This window comes from Megalobrama amblycephala, linkage group LG19 (genome assembly GCF_018812025.1).
Source record: "Megalobrama amblycephala isolate DHTTF-2021 linkage group LG19, ASM1881202v1, whole genome shotgun sequence".
NCBI classification, from domain to species: domain Eukaryota; kingdom Metazoa; phylum Chordata; class Actinopteri; order Cypriniformes; family Xenocyprididae; genus Megalobrama; species Megalobrama amblycephala.
The window spans coordinates 7,963,870-7,984,838 of NC_063062.1; the positions used below are offsets into that span (position 1 = coordinate 7,963,870).

The 20,969-nt window shown below is 35.7% G+C and overlaps 1 protein-coding gene across 1 annotated transcript in view; it reads right to left on the reverse strand.

Moving 5' to 3' along the window:
• Positions 1-20,969, reverse strand: part of srgap1a (SLIT-ROBO Rho GTPase activating protein 1a) — a 132,131-nt gene that overhangs the window by 49,783 nt on the left and 61,379 nt on the right. Inside the window, 4 exon segments of the mRNA XM_048168700.1 lie at positions 11,970-12,071; positions 13,518-13,739; positions 19,341-19,469; positions 20,488-20,670. Of these exon segments, the coding sequence (XP_048024657.1) occupies positions 11,970-12,071; positions 13,518-13,739; positions 19,341-19,469; positions 20,488-20,670 (636 nt within the window).

A 20,969-nucleotide genomic window follows, 5' to 3' on the forward strand; every position in this document is an offset into this window, starting at 1 on the left:
TAAATTACGAGAATAAAGTCATTAAATTACGAGAAAAAACTAGTTAAATTTCGAGAAAAAAGTCAAGATAAAATGTTGAGAATAAACTCGTTAAATTACGAGAAAAAAACTTGTTAAATTTTGAGAAAAAAGTCGAGATAAAATGTTGAGAATAAAGTCATTAAATTACGAGAAAAAAGTCATTAAATTACGAGAACAAATTCGTTAAATTATGAGAAAAATGTCGTTAAATTTTGAGAAAAAAGTCGAGATAAAATGTTGAGAATAAAGTCATTAAATTACAAGAAAAAAAGTCGTTAAATTATGAGAACAAACTTTTTTCTCGTAATTTAATGACTTTATTCTCAACATTTTATCTCGACTTTTTTCTCGAAATTTAACGAGTTTTTTCTCGTAATTTAACGAGTTTATTCTCAACATTTTATCTCGACTTTTTTCTTGAAATTTAACGAGTTTTTTCTCGTAATTTAATAAGTTTATTCTCAACATTTTATTTTGACTTTTTTCGAGTTTTTTCCTGAAATTTAACAACTTTAATCTCGAGATGGTTTTAATTTTTTTATTATTGCTTGGCCCTAATCCTCTTCCGTACTTTTCCGATTCACAGCGGTATGCTTATAATAATGTTTTCTATACAAATTGTACTGTCAGCTTTCCGCGGGAAATTCGAGCATGCCGCCATTGGTCTTCATCATTACGTCACGTCTGTTTACATAAAGAAAGATCAAGTAAGTAGGCTATATCGCATGTGAGAATGGAATCATGGAAATCATTAATGGATCATTAACATTAATGGAAACATTAACGGATAATTTATAGCCTTTTCTTATCATTTTGATGGCAGATTGTATGGTATGACAAATGGACAATAAGATATTAGACTGTACAGAAATTGAAATCTACAGGTAACACTAATACACACTAAATACACACTACACACAGTCACGCAATGCTGATGTTGCTAATGTTAACAATTTGAGAACAAAGTGTAACAATAATAATTTGAGCTTGATGTGATCTGAGCTAAGCGATCGTTAGATTTAATCGCCATTGGTAGTGCGATTTATTGTAATGCTTTTTTTCCTCAGTTGGTCAGAACAAAAGTGGCAGACATGTTACTTGTTACAGATGACATTTTCTGGTGAAAATTCTTATTTTGGTCATACTTCCAAGACTACAATCTGTGATTCGGAAGTAACTGTACAGTATCCACACCAGTGCGGTGACTGACAGCCACACATTCTCCTCAAAACATTAGATTCATCCGTGCTGAGGAGCCATGTCGATGCACAACCCACTTAAAGATGATAATTCTGCAAATATCTGAAATCGAAGGTTTCAAACAGAGATGGCGACAGAGAGGCAAAACCTACGCACTGCAGTCTGCAGCTTTAATGTGTTCAATGCTTTAATTATCATCCTTCAGGGGTATTTCTCAACAAATACTGATATATATGATTACCTCTGATACATTTGTATATCTAATTAGCATATCATGTAATTTAACCCGTTTACAATATTTAATAAACTACCAGGCCTAATTAAAACATAATAATATAACCACATAAAATGGTTAAAGGGAGATGTCAATGAAAAAAAAAAAAAAAAAAAAGATGGGGAAAAGATGTTGAAAGCTGGTGCAATCGCTCAGTGGAAGCATTTGTTCATCTGCTGAAAGAATCTGCACAGTATGGAAGAACAAATTTCTCTCACGCTGACATGCTCTCTTCCTCTCACATACACAGAGTTTGGAAAGTAAGCATAGCCTTTTCTGTTTGCACAAACACTGCAATCTTCTTGCACAACACTATAAAACATACCTATATACAAATAGACAATAGCAATGTTTCCATCCACCCATTTTTGAGATGCCACACAAAAATCCCACTGAAAGGAAACACCAAGATGCACATAAATTCTAAAAATCCTCATAAAAAAAACGTATGTGCTTAAAGGTGCACTAGAATTAAATATTGAATTTATATTGGCATAGTTAAATAACAAGAGTTCAGTACATGGAAAAGACATACACTGAGTTTCAAACTCCATTGTTTCCTCCTTCTTATATAAATCTCATTTGTTTAAAAGACCTCCGAAGAACAGGCGAATCTCAACATAACACCGACTGTTACGTAACAGTCGGGATCATTAATATGTACACCCCCAATATTTGCATATGCCAGCCCATGTTCCCAACATTATGAAAGGCATTTGACAAGGGCAGCCAGTAACGTCTGGATCTGTGCACAGCTGAATCATCAGACTAGGTAAGCAAGCAATAACAACAGCGAAAAATGGCAGATGGAGCAATAATAACTGTCACGAAATGCCATAATAACATGATATTTTTAGTGATATTTGTAAATTGTCTTTCTAAATGTTTCGTTAGCATGTTGCTAATGTACTGTTAAATGTGGTTAAAGTTACCATCGTTTCTTACTGTATTCACGGAGACAAGAGAGCAGTCGTTATTTTCATTTTTAAACACTTGCAGTCTGTATAATGCATAAACAACTTCATTCTTTATAAATCTCTCCAACAGTGTGTAATGTTAGCTTTAGCCACGCAGCATAGCCTCAAACTCATTCAGAATCAAATGTAATACATCCAAATAAATACTATACTTGATCCGATGTATGCAAGCAGCATGCATGACGAACATCTTGTAAAGATCCATTTTGAGGGTTATATTAGCTGTGTAAACTGTGTTTATGCAGTTCAAGGCAAGCACGAGCTCCGGGGGAGGGGGAGCGGGAGATTTAAAGGGGCCGCAACCTATATATCGGTGCATAGTTAATGATGCCCCAAAATAGGCAGTTAAAAAATTTTATTAAAAAAAAATCTATGGGGTATTTTGAGCTGAAACTTCACAGACACATTCAGGGGACACCTTAGACTTATATTACATCTTTTAAAAAGAAGTTCTAGGGCACCTTTAAGTGAATCAGATTTTTTCTATTCAATAAAAAGACATGCACAAACTACGATGGAAATACTTTTACCAAATAAATCCCTTAATGTGAAAAAAAAAAAAAAAAAAAAAAAATTCATTAAACTTTGTCCCAACAGAGGATGTGATTGGATAACTGAACTAACCAGCGGACCAATTTTATTGCACAACATCACAAATGTTAGTTTGGTCATTTCGAAATGCCTGAGCCAAAAACTGTTATCAAAATTGTTGGGTATACCTCCCAGAACTGTCTCACATGAGAGCATTTATTGTGTTTCATCTGCACACTCTATGATGCACATTTTATGATGTACGAAAAAAGAGCCAAAGTGGCTTCCCTGATTGCAGCATCCTCCATTTTTATTTCCCAGGAAGTGATGATTTTGTTCTCTTGAACATGGGATGGAAACTGTGTTTTATTTGCAAATGTTTTATTCGATATTCCAATTTTGCACACAAGATAAATTTGCTACTTTGAATGGAAATAGATGATGTCATACAACCACAGTGAGTATCACCACCGCACGATATCATGCAACATAAAACCATGGTAGTTCCATCACACAGTGAGCTCATATCTCTCATTGTCCCATTCAGTCTGAATCATTCCTCGAATTAATTGAGTATGACATACAAGTCAATGGAAACCAACAGTCACACCTAAAACTGTACGGATCCAGGTCACTGTTCCACTTGTGATTCATCAGCCTGATGTGGGAACTTGAAACACTGAGAGATGATCGCAGTTTTTAAGCCCATTAATCTGTCTGTGGTTTGGTTTGGAAAAGGGCCTTTATGAATGACATGCCGCACCTGTCTTAAAGGATGTTGTTTACTGGGAAAGTGAACCTCAGTTCTGTCATAACAAAGGTAGACAGGTTACACAGAGGTAAACTGAGTCAAGGGGGAAGGGAAGAGTTCAGTTTCAATGACATGAAAGCAGTCAAAATGAAATGACATGCAAAATAAGAGGTTTTTTTTTTTTTTTAAGTATCTCAAGTCACCATGACTTGATATAAGTCACAATAGGGAAGACGAGACTATCGCAACTTCCATTTTATGCAAACTTTAATACTGCTTGAAAAGCCTGGGCCCTTCAGATTTTTTTTTTTAAGCCATAGGTGGTTAAAGACATGCTAAAGATAAACTATGCTTCAGAAAAAAAAAAAAAAACTCAGCTAAGCCCTACTTTTAAAGTGTGTAGTTTGAAATCCTACGTAGTGTGCATCACTTATAAAATAATACAAATATAATATAAAAAAAGAAATATTAAATATTAAAAAAATGACAGAAAGTAGTTTAGGCAAGATGAAAAATGGGAAAAAGAAGCTGAATGCTTGTCAATCCCTCAGTGGAAGCATTTGTGAATAAAAAATAAAAATAAAAATAGTAACAAATAAAATAAATAATACAGGTTTCATTTATAAAATGTGACTTTTCAAATGCATTGTCAGTATTATTTTTACATTATAAGATGGTTAAAAGATCATTAGATGTATATTCAATAGTTAGAAATGACAAGAAACTTTGTTATTTGATATTTGAATTATTGTTATTTTATTCATAATGACATTCTAAAAATCAGACAGGAAATGATGCGGAGAACAGTGGCAAGTGGGATCGGAAAAGTTACCCAAGCCAAATTCGAACCTAATCGCCTGTATACAAGCGATATCGCTAACCTGTCAGAGTTTGCATACTACCTTCCAGGTCGAATCTCACGACAGAAATGGCATGAAACTTTGATATCTTTGCAAATGTATTTGCATTGGAATGTGCAAAATCTGATATACATAATGCAATATAGGTATCTTATATAGCAATATGTGTATTATAAGAGTTACAAAAACATTTATTGTTTGGAAATGCCAATTTGCTGATTCACTTCCATTATCACCGGTATTTCAGACCATGTGATCTGTAAGCTTGACGAACAAGCTACTCGACGTAATAAGAAGGCACTGAACAAAGATGATATTTTGGCACATCTGTAGCACTCAGCATTAGCACTAACAGAAGGACCCGATTATCAGTACAAAGGCAGCAAAGAGGGCCGCAATCAGAGAATCAGTGCTTCACAGAGCAGCAGGAGAAGAGCACAGATCTCCCAGCGTTTGATGTGCCTCCCAGAGGTTTATCTCCTGCAAAACAAACAGACACTTCCAATGGAGAACTGTGCAGTGCCTTAGTGGGGTTTTAGTGTTTGATGTGAACAGAACATCCACTGGAGAAGGAAAGGAAGGCGGGAGAGAAAGATAAAGGGAGTGGGACAGAAAGTCAAGAGATAACACTGTCAATTCCCCTTTGAGAACTCCAATCTCACCCTAATCTCTACAGCAAACACTATTTACATTATTCAATTATGAGCTTGAGAAGAAGAATGAAAAAAAGACGAGGTGACAGCAGGATAATTGCTGAATAAAATGAAAGGATGAAGCAGGAAGCTCTAACTGACAGACATATTCTTCCTTTGTGTCTGATAAAGGTGTGTTTGAGGATGAGGCAAAGCTTAGTTTAAAACGGTTACACTATAATGCATAAAGAATTCATCAGGTAATTTCTTTTATCCTCTAATGCAATGAAGGTTCTAGGAAACAGCTGCACAAAAACATAACACTGTGTCCAGTATCCTGTGAGGTTCCTCACAGACCTTGAGTCTGACGTCAAAAAGATGCTTTAAGCCATCTGGAGAAACCAGGAAGTACCCTGACCTCACATCCTCTTGCTGTGTGCGTCTACTTCCTTTCAGTCTGGTCAGTCTAACACTTGTCATTTAGCACACATGGTTGTTATTTAGCACAAGCAAGCAGGCTAATTATTCAAACGATATTTGGTCATTTACAAATTACAGGCACTTGATAACAGTGTCGTTTGGTAATTAAAGGATTAGTTCACTTCAGAATTAAAATTTCCTGATAATTTACTCACCCCCATGTCATCCAAGATGTTTCTCCTTAGTCAAAAAGAAATTAAGGTTTTTGAGGAAAACATTCCAGGATTGTTCTCCATATAGTGGACTTCAATGGTTACCAATGGGTTGAAGGTCCAAATTGCAGTTTCAGTGCAGCTTCAAAGGGCTCTACTCTAAAGTATATACTTTTTTTTTTTTTTCCTTAGAAAATGACTGATCGTTTTGCTAGATAAGACCCTTTGAAGCTACACTGAAACTGCAATTTGGACCTTCAACCCGTTGGTAACCGTTGAAGTCCACTATATGGTGAAAAATCCTGGAATTTTTCCTCAAAAACCTTAGGGTCTTTCCGACTGAAGAAAAAAAGAGACATCTTGGATGACATGGGGTTAAGTAAATTATCAGGAAATTTTAATTCTGAAGTGAAATAATCCTTTAAGAATGTTGTTCCCTTGTGTCAGTTCCAAAATGTAAGGTGTCAATGCAAATTTCCACATTTTAAATAAACAGGAAAAAGAAAATATATTATTTAATTTTGTAGCAATTTAAAAAAAAAAAAACTTTTTTCTTTGCAAAATAGCTGATAAGTATTAACAGATATTTATTTCACAATATTCTTATCAATTTGTCAGTAACAACATATAACCCAATATACACACTTTTAAGGAAAATCACTGTTTTAACACGAGACAATGCCCAAAAAAGGTCAATTAAATATTTAAATTTCTATATACTTTATTTGATCAGCCAAATTTCATAGTACAATAATATATATATATATACAGTACAGTCCAAAAGTTTGGAACCACTAAGATTTTTAATGTTTTTAAAAGAAGTTTCGTCTGCTCACCAAGGCTACATTTATTTATTAAAAAATACAGTAAAAAACAGTAATATTGTGAAATATTATTACAATTTAAAATAACTGTGTACTATTTAAATATACTTGACAAAGTAATTTATTCCTGTGATGCAAAGCTGAATTTTCAGCATCGTTACTCCAGTCTTCAGTGTCACATGATCCTTCAGAAATCATTCTAATATGCTGATTTGCTGCTCAAGAAACATTTAATGTGTACAATTGTACAAAATATTTGTGTACAATATTTTTTTTTCAGGATTATTTGATGAATAGAAAGTTCAAAAGAACAGTGTTTATCTGAAATCTAATCTTTTGTAACATTATAAATGTCTTTACTGCCACTTTTGATTGATTTAATGCATCCTTGCTGAATAAAAGTATTCATTTCTTTAATTTTTTTCAAAAAAATAAAAATAAAAATTCTTACTGACCCCAAACTTTAAATGAACGGTAGTGTATAATGCTACAAAAGTTTGTATTTCAGATAAACACTGTTCTTTTGAACTTTCTATTCATCAAGGAATCCTGAAAAAAAAAGTACACAAACTGTTTTCAACATTGTAAATAATCATAAATGTTTATTGAGCAGCAATCAGCATATTAAATGATTTCTGAAGGATCATGTGACACTGAAGACTGGAGTAACGATGCTGAAAATTCAGCTTTGCATCACAGGAATAAATTACTTTGTCAAATATATTTCAAATAGTAACAGTTATTTTAAATTGTAATAATATTTCACAATATTACTGTTTTTTACTGTATTTTTAATTAAATAAATGTAGCCTGGTGAGCAGACGAAACTTCTTTTAAAAACATAAAAATCTTAGTGGTTCCAAACTTTTGGACTGTACTGTATATATATATATATATATATATATATATATATATATATATATATATATATATATATATATATATATATATATATAAAATAAATACTAAATAAATAAAATTCTCTAATGATAAGTTTGCACTTTGATTCTGAAAGCAAAAGTAAAAAAAAAAATCTGAAATGTATTCAATGCATTCAGTATAGTTCACTTTTCACACGTATGTGAGGGTCAGCATACAGTGCGCGTGACGCGAATTTCGTCATCGGGCAAAACGGGAAGAGGGAAAATTAAACCAAAACGCAATGAAACTAAACTGAACTAAACATAACCCTGACAATAAGATGCAAAATTTGGATTTACCTTCTTTGAAATGTTTCATGAGTCTCTTTCATTTTTTACAGAGACTGATATTTATACTACAACCTGCAACATTTCAGTTAGCTGGCCATTTTTCCAGAATCGTTTAGCTTCCATGACAACACTGACAGTGGCCTGAGCAATCGTTCTACACAGCAGATGATTTATCAGCACTTTGTGGGGAAAGTCCACAAAAGACTAAAGCTCTACAACAACAGCACCGCCTGGAGCAACAATATTCATACAGAACCGACCATTTCCGAAACGGCATAATGCAGATAGATCTGCCTAACCTCATAACAAGTTATGTCAAATTTGTGCAGGAACAACAATACACATCATCTTTATCACGTGGACATACTCAGTGCCAAATTCCGATTCTGCCTGTCAAAACTGAGAAAAAGAATCATGGTAGAGAAATAACAGGAAGGAGATAAGAGAAGAAGAGGGCAGATGTAAGACACTCGTTCATCTAAGATGGACATGATAAAGCCAAGAACAAAGCCAGACTCCTCCATCTTTCTGACCGAGTGTTTTTTTTTATCCGGCAGCAGCCAGAGTATTCGACTTGAAAACTGATTAAAATGTTGCAGACTTGGAGGAGAGATAATGAAATGTGAAAAAGACAGACAGTCAGAAAGAAGAAAAGGAAGATGGTGTCACTGAGAGAAGCTTCTCTGTGCGTCACGCAGGTTATCTGGAGGACAGTGAAAACTCTGCAGGGAGGAAAAAAACTATTTCTTGTAAGTCCTCCCAAAGCCTCTTTTACGATCAGCTCCTGCCAACTCAATTAAGCAAACACACTGCAAAGCTGTCTCGCTCTAATGCAACAGGAAGATACGGGTTGTGTGCTCCTGGACTTGGCTAACTTATTAAACAAGATTTTCAAATTCAATTATGCAGTTCAACGTCAGCTGAAATGAACAAAACCATTTAAGCCCTGGTGATCATCTGATGCAATTGTTATTAAGCAGATGCTTTATAACCCAAAGTGAACTGCACGCTAATTTCTGGGAAAGTCTTAAAGGTGACGCATGTAAGACCACTATTAGTATGCCATTCATGGGTTTATCTCCCCCTAAAGTATAAACATTGAGCCCCCCACAATCACCATCAAAACATCTGTCAATCTCTTTCCAGCTCAGCCTCTTGCGAGTGTTTGGGGTGTGTTAAACTGGTGTGGGATCACGAATGACGAGTTACATGGAAATTCAGCTTTGGTTACAGAAGTGCAAGCAATTTGCTGCATTTTGACTTTCAAAGACTAAACGGGTCATGAACACGTCAAAGAGAAAGGGGCGTTGCGATGAATGCGCTACAATTGATGCAATATCCTACAGCATCATCATGCACTAGTTCAGAAAGACAAATGTACCGGTTTATAATGTTTATGTCGTGTCATAAATGCGCCTGGTGCAGATACGTTGGATGGGTTTATTTTAAGCGAGGCGCTCACGTTTGCTCTAGACAGAGTGTTCGCCTACTCATTTGCTTACTCATGACGCATAGCAACACAGCTAAAAGCATTCCTAATATGTACTTTTATTGAAAGTAGCCTACTTTTAATTGTTGAGACATGCCTTCACAAGCACCTGTAAAGCCGGGGACACATTTAACAACTGTAAGGCTGATTATGAATGTAATTTGATACTGACGACTGATCATGCCCAAACGTGCCGAGTCAGAGCCAGTTGCGTTCAGACGGTGTTTGTTTAAATTCCGTGTGTAAGTACTTAAATCTGCTTCAGTCGAAGGAAACAGTCTTTGTGTGTTGAGCACAGTCTTAGAATGTTTTAGCTAGTCGTTAAATGTGTCCCTGGCTTAAGAGCAGTGATGTTTGAGTTGGTGGAGGTGTGACGCGCAAAATATTCTTTATTTTTGTAATTCCGCAAGGTGCCACTAGTGTCGCAGAAACTTCACTTTCATTTTGCTAGATTTTTTTTCCCATTTAAATTTTTCTGGGTTCCGTTTTAATGGTTAAATTAAAGGTTAGTAATTAAAAAGCATGTTTAAAGGTGGATTCAGTATTATTTCAAATACACTGTTTGGAAGTTAGTCGGGCCGATACCAACAACAACGTGTAACCAATCAGAATTAGGGGGCGTATGATGGTCGAGGAGAAAGAACGAGCAAGAGGGAGATTTGAAAATAAGAAAAAAAAAAAAAAACTGCAGAACGAGAGATGGGACACAATACAAAAGAGCTCAAAAGAATATCACTGGAATGAAGGTTTATGACTGGGCAAGCGCTTTAGGACCCGCGTTTATATTAGAAAAGCTTTCCAGCGCTGGAGAGAGATAAGCGGGAAGGCCTGAAAACAGACGCAGAGGCTGCTCTCATGTGAGTAACACTGGGTTTGGGTGTCATGATTGTCTGGAGCTGCTATGCTGTTGGCGATTAACAACAAACTCTTTTTTGTATTTACTCTTGTGTACTTTGTTCATTTTTTTGTGCTTCCTTGTTGTTCTTTCATCATCTGTGCTTTATTTTTTTTGTGAAGTACTTTGTTGCACGTCAGCTGCGATTAACAGACATCCACGTGCATTGCACGTGTAATAGTTAAACTACAGCACACTGATGCCCACTAAATGAGGTATTCGCCTCACATTCGCCTCGCATGCCAGCAGCGATCAGGCCGGGGTTCGAGACAGACTCGGAGCAGGGTGGTTAGGATTGGAGTGTGAGTTTTAGAGGCGGAGCAATGAAGAGTTGTTTGGGTTTATTTTTTTAAATGTCAACACTGTTCAACAACGCATTTAAGAAATCACATACAGCACCTTTAATTATTCGAAATAATAAAACATACAATTTAACAACAATTTCAAAAAAAGACAAATTTTAAAGAAAGACAAAGTTTAACAAAAACTTAATTTCTAGGGCCCTATGAAATCCATTTTATTTTCCTAAATTCTGTTTTTTTCCCACCATTTTAATATTTCTGTATTCTGTTTTAATGGTTTTAAATTTGATTAAATTTGAATAACCAGAAAGCATGTCTTAAAGGTGCTCTAAGTGATCCTGGGCGGAGTAACTTCCTGTTGACGTTCGAAGTGTTGTCAAACAAAACAGAGGCTAGCTAGACCCTCCCTCCTCCTCCTCCTCCTCCTCCTCCCCCTCCCCTCCGTGCTTCCTGAAACAGTCATGAACGTGCATTTAAAATCATTCTTGTCGGTTATTGGCTGGAGCATGTTTATTATGTTTCGTGGTCCAGGCTGCACCAGTTTGTTTTTATTGCCGTTTTTGGAGCTTGTGGCGACTACAGAGACCACGTTTTTATACAGTGTGTTCAGGGGACAGGCAGCTAGCGGATAGTGAGGAGATGTTTGCTGTATGTGACAAAAAATATTTTGGCCTAAAAATGCGTGACATCACTTACAGCAGCTTTAATTTATTGAATTTATAAAACTTATTGACATTTATTATTTATTACATTGTTTTTTCAATAATAGAGCCCTGTGAAATGTTTTATATCTTTTCAAAAATGTTCTGTTGTATGTTTTAATTTTCCTGGTTATATGACTTAATAAAAATGTATTATAAAAATGTTGGCAATCAAACTGAGGCATAAAATATTAATTTACATTATTTTTTATAATGTAATCAAATGAAAAATTAACAATTCCTTTCATTTTTCAAGTGCTGCACAACAGAGGTTTATTGTTAAAATTAAAACATGGAAGAAAAATTGTGCAATATTGCTCTAAAAAATAAAGCTTTGATAATTTTATCATTATTTTATTGGAGTAGTAAATTCTACTGTACAATAAAATATTTCTGTCACAACTCCTTCAAGGTAAACCTGGGTTGTCATGAAGACTTAAGTTTCTGGGTGTATATGATATGAGGATAGTTTTCTCTAATGAAATTCTGTGACATTCCACATTATACTGTAAATTCCATTTTTATGACTGAATTCCGTGATTCAGTCAGCATTTTTGGCACTGCAGAAATCATAAGGCCCTATATAAATAAGAGGGACTTGGTTAAAACTTGGTTGTAAATGTCATTTTGAAGTACTTTAAATTTCTGGCAGCACTTGGGTGACCTTACCTCTTCATTCTCGATCTTTAGGGTGGCCAGGCGGGACTGCAGTTGCTGGAACCTCAGGAGGAGTTCTGCCTGCACGGGAGGCTGGGCCGTGATCTGACACACCTGGAGAAAAAAAACCAAAAAAAACCAAAGACTTCCAATTACAAGAAAGCAAGATGACAACCGCCTTTAGAGAACCTGCTCTTATAGAACATAGCTCCCTAAAGAAGGATTCTCAGATTCAAACAAATAACCAACACCTGGCACAAGCATTATAACTGTCTCTTATGAAGCAAAACCCCAGCTGCTTTTATTGACTGAGAGAGTACAGGCATGATCACAAAACAACAGGTTGTAAACCATGCACAGACATGATATCAGTGACAAAATGGCCAATTAGTGAGAATAAATGCAATAAACACTCTCTAAAAACGGCTTGAGGGTGAGACATGCAATATGATTTGCTCTCAGCGCTCTGTGTAAACACCACGCTGCCAGCTGAGACTCAATAAAAGAAGGATATGAAGCAATCCTGACCGCATATAATTCAGAATTTCATTAAGGCGCTTTTCTCCATTCTGTATCCTGTATGATCTCATACGCTTCACCATGGCCAGAGACAAGATTAACGTGAGGTTAATGGATGTTCCAGCGGATGGGAGGTGCATGTTAAAATGAAATATATAACGTCTGCTTACAGGTTATTTGGAAGGTGAAGGGTGTTGGGTCAGTCCTACTATGCAGTATATATTCATGTCTCTATCACATACACACAACCATTCAAAGGTCAGTAAGATTTTTTTTTTTATTCAGCAATGATGCATTAAAATAATTAAAAGTGACAGTAAATACGTTTATAATGTTACAAAAGATTGATATTTTAAATAAATGCTGTTCTTTTGACCTTTATATTCATCAAAAAATCCTGGACAGCACAACTGTTTTCAACATTAATGATAAGAAATGTTTCTTGAGCAGCAAATCAGCATAGTAGAATGATTTGTGAAGGACCATGTGACTGAAGACTGGAGTAATGATGCTGAAAATTCAGCTTTGCCATCACAGGAATAAATTACATTTTAAAATATATTAAAATATGGGACAGTTATTTTAAATTTTAACAATACTTCATAATATTTCAGTATTTTTGCTCAAATAAATGCAGCCATATAAAAGTATGAGAGACTGCTTTCAAAAATATTTTTAAAATTGCATCAACTTTTTAAAATTTATTTTATTGTTTTTTTTTTTTTTTTTAAATCGCAATATCACATTTAAAGTGGTAATGTTCTTGCCTTTCTGTGAATAATCAAATCATTTATAAATAATAAATTAACAACTTGAAACAGAGTGCCCGCTCTGAAATACTTGGTAAATGTCAACATAAGTGATTAGAAAAAAAGATACAGAATACAACAGAGTGTTAAGAAAATAAACCCATATAACCTCATCTCAGCTTGCATGGTGTTAAGATGTGACTTAACCAAACATTGGGTGTCAATGTGGTTGCTACTGTGTATGTGTACATATGTACGTGGGTGTGTTGGTAAGGCTTTGTTTAAATCTGACCTCATCTCCCATATGTGGCTGGAACTCAAATTTGACGGGTGGGCAGAACGCGGTAGGGTACATTTCCATGAAACGCTGGCGGTCACTACGGGGATCCAGACTGTCCACTGCGTTCTCAATGATGTCCAGGCCCTCGTGACGAGACGTCTCCAGGTTATATTCAGCCGAGAGGTAGGTCCGCAAAGCTCGGTTCAGAGAGGCATGATATCCCAGATCACAACACTATACAGGAAGAAAGAGCAAAATTTTACATATTAAAGACATAGGGCTATTACCGTTAACTAAATAAAAATGTATTTTAGTTGTGCAAGCTTATCAATTCATAAATTTAGTAGCATAAAGTAGCATTTTCTGGCAAGTTGTATCCCAATTTGTCATCAAAAGTACACAAAATCTGCCTCAAACCTACAACTTCGTGGTTACCAGCCAAGATTTGTAACCACAAAGCCTTGTTAAGCAAACGTCAGGTCTGACTCAAAGCTAATATCTGAGATTCCAAACACATTAACACGAACGGCACAGCATGACGTACTGGTCTATCAGCAACTGTGGCTTTGGGAATATTTGTGTCCCTGTGTCTGACTGTTCTGAGGTGACCTAATACATACTGACTGTGCTCTGGTGGTCTGTGAGCTGTCTTTACAAGGCCCTGAACTCTGAGGACAGTTGTAAACCAGCCCAGTGGCCTGGTTGTTTCCTAGCAGGAATTTCCATAATTTGATTTTGACTCTGATATGGGAGTCATGGGAAACTGAGATTTAAAATGATGTCCTGGATAATAAAATATGGGAGAGAGCTGGGCCATTCTTGGGGAGGTTATTTAAGTTAAGACTGTGTGTGTGCTTAAAAGATCTGCCATATACAGTTGCAAGAAAAAGTATGTGAACCACTTGCAGAATCTGTGAAAATGTGAATAATTTTAACAAAATAAGGGAGATAATACAAAATGCATGTTATTTTTTTTAGTACTGCCCTGAAATATTTTACATAAAAGATGTTTACATATAATCCACAAGACAAAAAAAAAAAAATAGCTGAATTTATTAAAATAACCCCATTCATAAGTATGTGAACCACTGATTCTTAATACTGTGTGTGGTTACCTGATGATCTATGACTGTTTTTTTTTTTTTTTGGATGTGTGATGGTTGTACATGAGTCCCTTGTTTGTTCTGAGCAGTTAAACTGAGCTCTGATCTTCAGAAAAATCCTTCAGGTCCTGCAGAATCTTCAGTTTTCCAGCATTTTTTGCATATTTGAACCCTTTACAGCAGTGACTGTATGATTTTGAGATCCGTCTTTTCATGCTGAGGACAACTGAGGGACTCAAACACAAATTTTAAAAAAGGTTCAAACATTCACTGATGCTCCAGAAAAAAACATGATGCATTAATAGATGGGGGGTGAAAACATTTGGAATTTGAAGATCAAGGTAAATTGTATTTAATTTGTCTTCGGGGAAACATGCAAGTATCTTCTGTTGCTTCCAAAGGGCAGTACTAAATGAAAAAAAAAATTATATTCAAGCAAAATAAGAAAAATTTGGACCTCTTCATCCTGTTCAAAAGTTTACACCCCCCAACTCTTAATGCATCGTGTTTCCTTCTGAAGCATCAGTGAATGTTTGAACCTTTTTTAGTAGTTGTGTTTAAGTCCCTCAATTGTCCTCAGTGTGAAAAGATGGATCTCAAAATCATCCAGTCACTGCTGTAAAGGGTTCAAATATGCAAAAGATGCTGAAAAACTGAAGAATTTTTGGGACATGGAGATTTTTTCTGAAGAACAGAGCTCAGTTTAACTGCTCAGAATAAACAAGGGACTCATGTACAACCATCACACAACAAAAAAAAAAACAGTTGTAGATCATCCAGGTAACCACACACAGTATTAAGAACCAATGGTTCACAAACTTTTGAAGTTTGAATAAATTCAGCTATTTTTTTGTCTTATGGATTATATGTAAACATCTTTTATGTAAAATATCTTACTCAGGACAGTACTAAATAAAAAATAACATGCATTTTGTATTATCTCCCTTATTTTGTTAAAATAATTAACATTTTCACAGATTCTGCAAGTGGTTCACATACTTTTTCTTGCAACTGTATAGCTAAAAAAATAAAATAAAAATAAAAAAAATAATTCACCTGCAACCTTCAGAGTTCATTTTATTTAATTAATACGATGGCCTGCTCTTCTTGTCGGCCTGCTGGTTGTTTTAGCTTTGATGCCGCTTTTTCATTGAAATGGAGCGGGGAGAGCCACACAGATATTTTTATTTTTTATTTTATTTTTTCCCCCCTCCTTTTTAGAGCTTGACTTGCATGTGAAAAATAAAAAAAATATATAAAATAAAATAAAATAAAATATTTTTGCATTTTAGACTGGTTTAGTATTTCAGTAGGACCCACAATGGAAAGTCAATGTTCGATAGCATTATGCAGGGGCAAAAATGTCTTTAATACAAGGTCAAGTTCTTTCTCCTTCAAAGAACTGACTGCGCATGCATACAGTATCACTCAAACACTCTTGTCTCTTGCCAGCCCGCTGCAGAGAGTTTTTTGTTTCATAGACGAATATAATATTGCTGGATGCTCAGTTAATAAATAAAGGATGCTGACTGGATTTGACAATGATTCAGGCTGTGGCTACAAAATAGTGAAGTGTGGGTGAAGTGTGAAGCGTGAAAAACACATACATTATAACAGTAGTTGACCTAAAAGAGATTAAAGCAGAATGATTCACAGAAAAGTGGGTTTTAGGGCCAGGTGCCACTTCCTCTCCATTCAGGCTAAAATTGTTTGCCATATTCAGAGACTGAGGCACCTACAGTACCTTAATATAAAGTAGGACATCAGCCACCTCTAACATATTTACAAAAGGGGATTGCAAAAGTCCACATATCAATTTTTTTCCAAACTCAAAATAGATTTAGAAAAATGTAAACAAATAATGATGAGAATTGAATATGAAATATTTAACATTCTGAACTATTTCTAGGTCACTAATCAAATAAGTGACATAAGGACCTTTCGCACCGGAGGAACCTTTTCATAGTTCCTAGAATTATTGTCTGAAGTACCCGGATTTTGCCGTGTTCTAAGAACTAGGAACGATTTTAGTTCTAGGAACTCCTTTTGGAGGGAACTAAATTAGCTCCTACTTCAGAGTATGGTCTAAACCAGGACTATAGGAACTATCAGTGACGTGAGTGTACATTTACGATTGTACAATTGGTCAAATGCATGTCAAACACCGGCACCCGGCATTTTTAAAAAGCCTGTGTAAACATATTTACTTCACGAACATGGAAAACAGCGATAACGGCATTTACAAACGCTAAAAACCGGTGGATGGAAGATGCCGTGATCTAAGCCGTGTTTGTTGTGTGTTGTGGGTTTCATGATAATGAAGTTTGTAAACACATAATTTACGTGACTGAAAGAGCAAAAAGTGGGGCTAAGAGACAAAATCTCCTATCACAACTTTCAGTATTACATATCATCGAGGCGTAGAAAAGAACACAGCACTGCAAACAACAGGTTTAAATAGCCGTTTGTAAATTCGCTGACTTAAAGACGCCGCTGTTGGCCTCTTCACAGTTCCTATTCCCGGATGCGCATGCAACCAGGAACATGGCCCAGGGGAGAAATTAGTTCTCGGGGAACTATCATAGTGGCTGAGTTCCTAGAACTATTCGATGCAAAAGCCCAATAGATATGACATTGAAGCTCTTTGGATCATCCAAAAATAATGCTGGAGAACATGAGCATCTACATGTTTTACATAAAAAAGAGGCACCAACCGAATATGTCATGAACTTCTGAAATTCATGTAAATGTTCCATTCAACTGGAATGAATAATTTTTTATCAAATTAGAAATAAAAATGCAAAATAAAAGTGTTTTAACTTCATACTTTTGGAACAGGCTTCTGGTTTCTCCACCCACTCGTTTAAACCACCATTATATTCTTTGCTTATTCTCTACAACAGAGGTGTCCAAACCTGCTCCTGGAAGGCCACTGTCCTGCAGAGTTTAGCTCCAACTAAACTCCAAACTCCAACCTCAACACACCTGTGTGGAAGTTTTTAGCATGCCTAGTACAGTCAAACCAAAAATTATTCAGACGTTTTTGATATTTTTGATATATTTTTTACTAGTGGGTGCAGGACAGTATAGTTTATTTATGTAAGTGAGGATAGCAAAATATCGTAAACTGTGACATATTATACCCAAAAATTCTTCAAACAGTGGACTACCAGTAAAATTTATAAAAATTTGGAATCAAAAATTATTCAACCACTTTGACCTGACCATGTTTTGCTTAAAGGGATAGTTCACCCAAAAATGAAAATTTGATGTTTATCTGCTTACCCCAGCGCATCCAAGATGTAGGTGACTTTGTTTCTTCAGTAGAACAACAAATGATGATTTTTAACTGCAACCGTTGCCGTCTGTCAGTCAAATAATGCTAGTGGATGGGAACTTCTACTATAAGAGTAAATAAAACTTGCATAAACAAGTCCAAATTAAACCCTGCGGATCGTGACGACACATTGATGTCCTAAGACACGAAACGATCGGTTTGTGCGAGAAACCGAACAGTATTTATATCATTTTTTACTTCTAAAACACCACCATGTCCAACTGCATTCAGCATTCGCTTAGTCTGATGTCTGATCGCACTCTGACAACGGCAGTGTTGTCTCGCGCATATATTTCAATGAGTGCTAGACATCACTTATGCTGTCAGAGCGCGATCAGACATCACTAAGCGAATGCTGAACGCAGTTGGACATATTGGTGTTTTAGAAGTAAAAAATGATATAAATACTGTTCGGTTTCTCGCACAAACCGATCGTTTCGTGTCTTAGGACATCAATGTGTTGTCACGAGCCACAGGGTTTAATTTGGATTTGTCTAAGCAAGTTTTATTTACTCTTATAAAAGAAGTTCCCATTGACCCACATTATTTGACTGACAGACGGCAACGGTTGGAGTTGAAAAATCATCATTTGCGTTCTACTGAAGAAACAAAGTCACCTACTGTACATCTTGGATAACACTGGGGGTAAGCAGATAAACATCAAATTTTCATTTTTGGGTGAACTATCCCTTTAAGTGTTATCTGACATAATTAAGATTAATTTTTTGACACAGTTCAACTCTGAAAACTTGTCATATTTTATTGCCATTTTTTTAAAACTACAGTGAATAAACTGTATTAATGAATGTAATGTTCAAGGTGTCTGAATAAATTTTGGTTTGACTGTAAGTCCTTGATTAGATGTTTGGGTGTGTTTAATTGAGGTTGGAGCTAAACTGCAGGACAGTGGCCCTCCAGGAGCAGGATTGGACACCCCTGCTCTACAAGGATCACACAGACATTGTGTTAAACTCATTCTTTTTCAAACATGTATTTGACAATCAGGCCTTCATAAAACGTCTTAAAATAACAGGTTTGTGTGGTTGTTTGGAGAAATGGAAATGAATGCCATTTAACCACAGTGTATTTTTTAAAACATCTCATTCCTGTCAGACACACCTGCATTTGAAGTCTCAAGAGCTTACATTTGAATGCATCATTGACAGAGCTCTCACTGAGGAGTCTATGCATTTCCTCAGATCAAAGCAGGTGTAGACAAAGATGCATATTCAACCAAGAAACCGGTGAAAACGGCAGCAGTCTTTGTCATATTTAGCATCCCAGCAGACTTGAGGTCAGTTTGAAACTCTATTTATAACTGTCCTACTTGTCACACAAACTTTCTTCATCTTTGAAAGAATCCCCGCACCTCCCTCCCCCCCCACCGGTACTTACGTCTATTAAATCAGACAAGTCGTGAATGTAATACTTGAAGATTGAAGCATTAGTGGCTTCGAGCGTCAGCAGGTATTCGTTCCGAGCTTTGATCGACTTCAGCTTGTTCTCCGAATACTTGGCTTGCCTCTGATGAGAGAGAGAGAGTGTAGAAACGAAACAGACAGAATTTGAGAAAATGGTTTGAAATATGAAAACATGCAAGGGGGTTATTATCTCTGCATGCAGTATGTTCCTTGAAGATTTCTTGTGAAATTACAGAACAAATCCTTCCAAAAATAAACCAACAGGGAAATATAAGCGTATAAACTGCAAAAAAAATCACTATACAGATTATACAGACATTTATGGACTAACAGAGCACATCTATGCTGTTACAAAAAATCTTAAAGAATAAGTATTGCTCATTTCCTGTATCAGTTAAGGATACTGCTAACATTCAGACATGCATAGTAGTCTAACTCAACTGACTGACCAACAGACAGTGACTCATGCTAACTTCCATATTTTAACCTTCCCACAATGTCTCGTTCCAGGAAGCATCAATGGAAAGAACAATCCCACAGCTGTTAAATCATTTGTCACAGGCTTTAACAGAAAACAGATATACTAAGAGCATAAAACGTTGCCATTCCTGTGAAAACAGGGTCAGACACGTCTTCTATCATAAACATGACGCTAATGCTTAAAACTTAGCTCCAGAGGGACGTTTATTAATAATAATAAATACTATACTTTATTGTGCTTGGTGTTTTATTGTATTTTTTATTTTCTGTATGAGAAAGCATATTACAAATACTAATAATATTAGCAAATTAAATTTAAAAAGTCATATTTCCCACAAATTAATTTAATAAAATTAAATGCAGCACAAATATCACTACGATTCATGCAACTGTATTTTACAAAATATACTTTTTAATTGTAAATCACAAAATGTTTTTCCTTTTAATAAAACAAATGGAAAAACAATAAGCTGTTTAATTTTGAAATAAAAGTTTTAGCATTCACCAGACTCTATAAATCCAATGGGCCTTGAAAATTTGATGACCTTTAATAATTCTGACTTGATTCTTTGAACTGACAGTTTCATTGGATGGCTCACCATGGTCATGTTATGAATTACTAAAGACCATTTCTTATTTACCTTCTCCTTCATCTTCTCAATCTTCTTCACAGAGCTCCGTCTCTGGTGTCTGTCCTCTAGTCGAATGTGAAAGACGGGATCTCCAACACGTCCGATCTGCTTTTCCTCCTGCTTCTCTGCCTCTTTCAGTTTACTCTCGGCACTGATGCTCTCCGTGTGATACATATGGTAGGTTTTCATCACCTGCAGGACCCAGAGGTCAGAGGTCAAAGTTCAACAACAGCCAGCTGAGCTCTATAGAGGTGCAGCAGCTGCTCATCTGAGCCAAAACACTTTCATCTTCATACTTGACACAAATCAATTCTGTTATCCTTTAAAGAAACAGCATTTTTTTTTTTATTTATTTGTTTGTAAAAGCTAAAAAAGCACCAATAGACATTTTAAAATAACATCTTCTCCTTCATATACCTTCATTTGCATTTAAACTACAAGCTTTCAAAGAGGAGCCAAAAGAAATACTTAAGGAAATTCTAGCCTCTTAA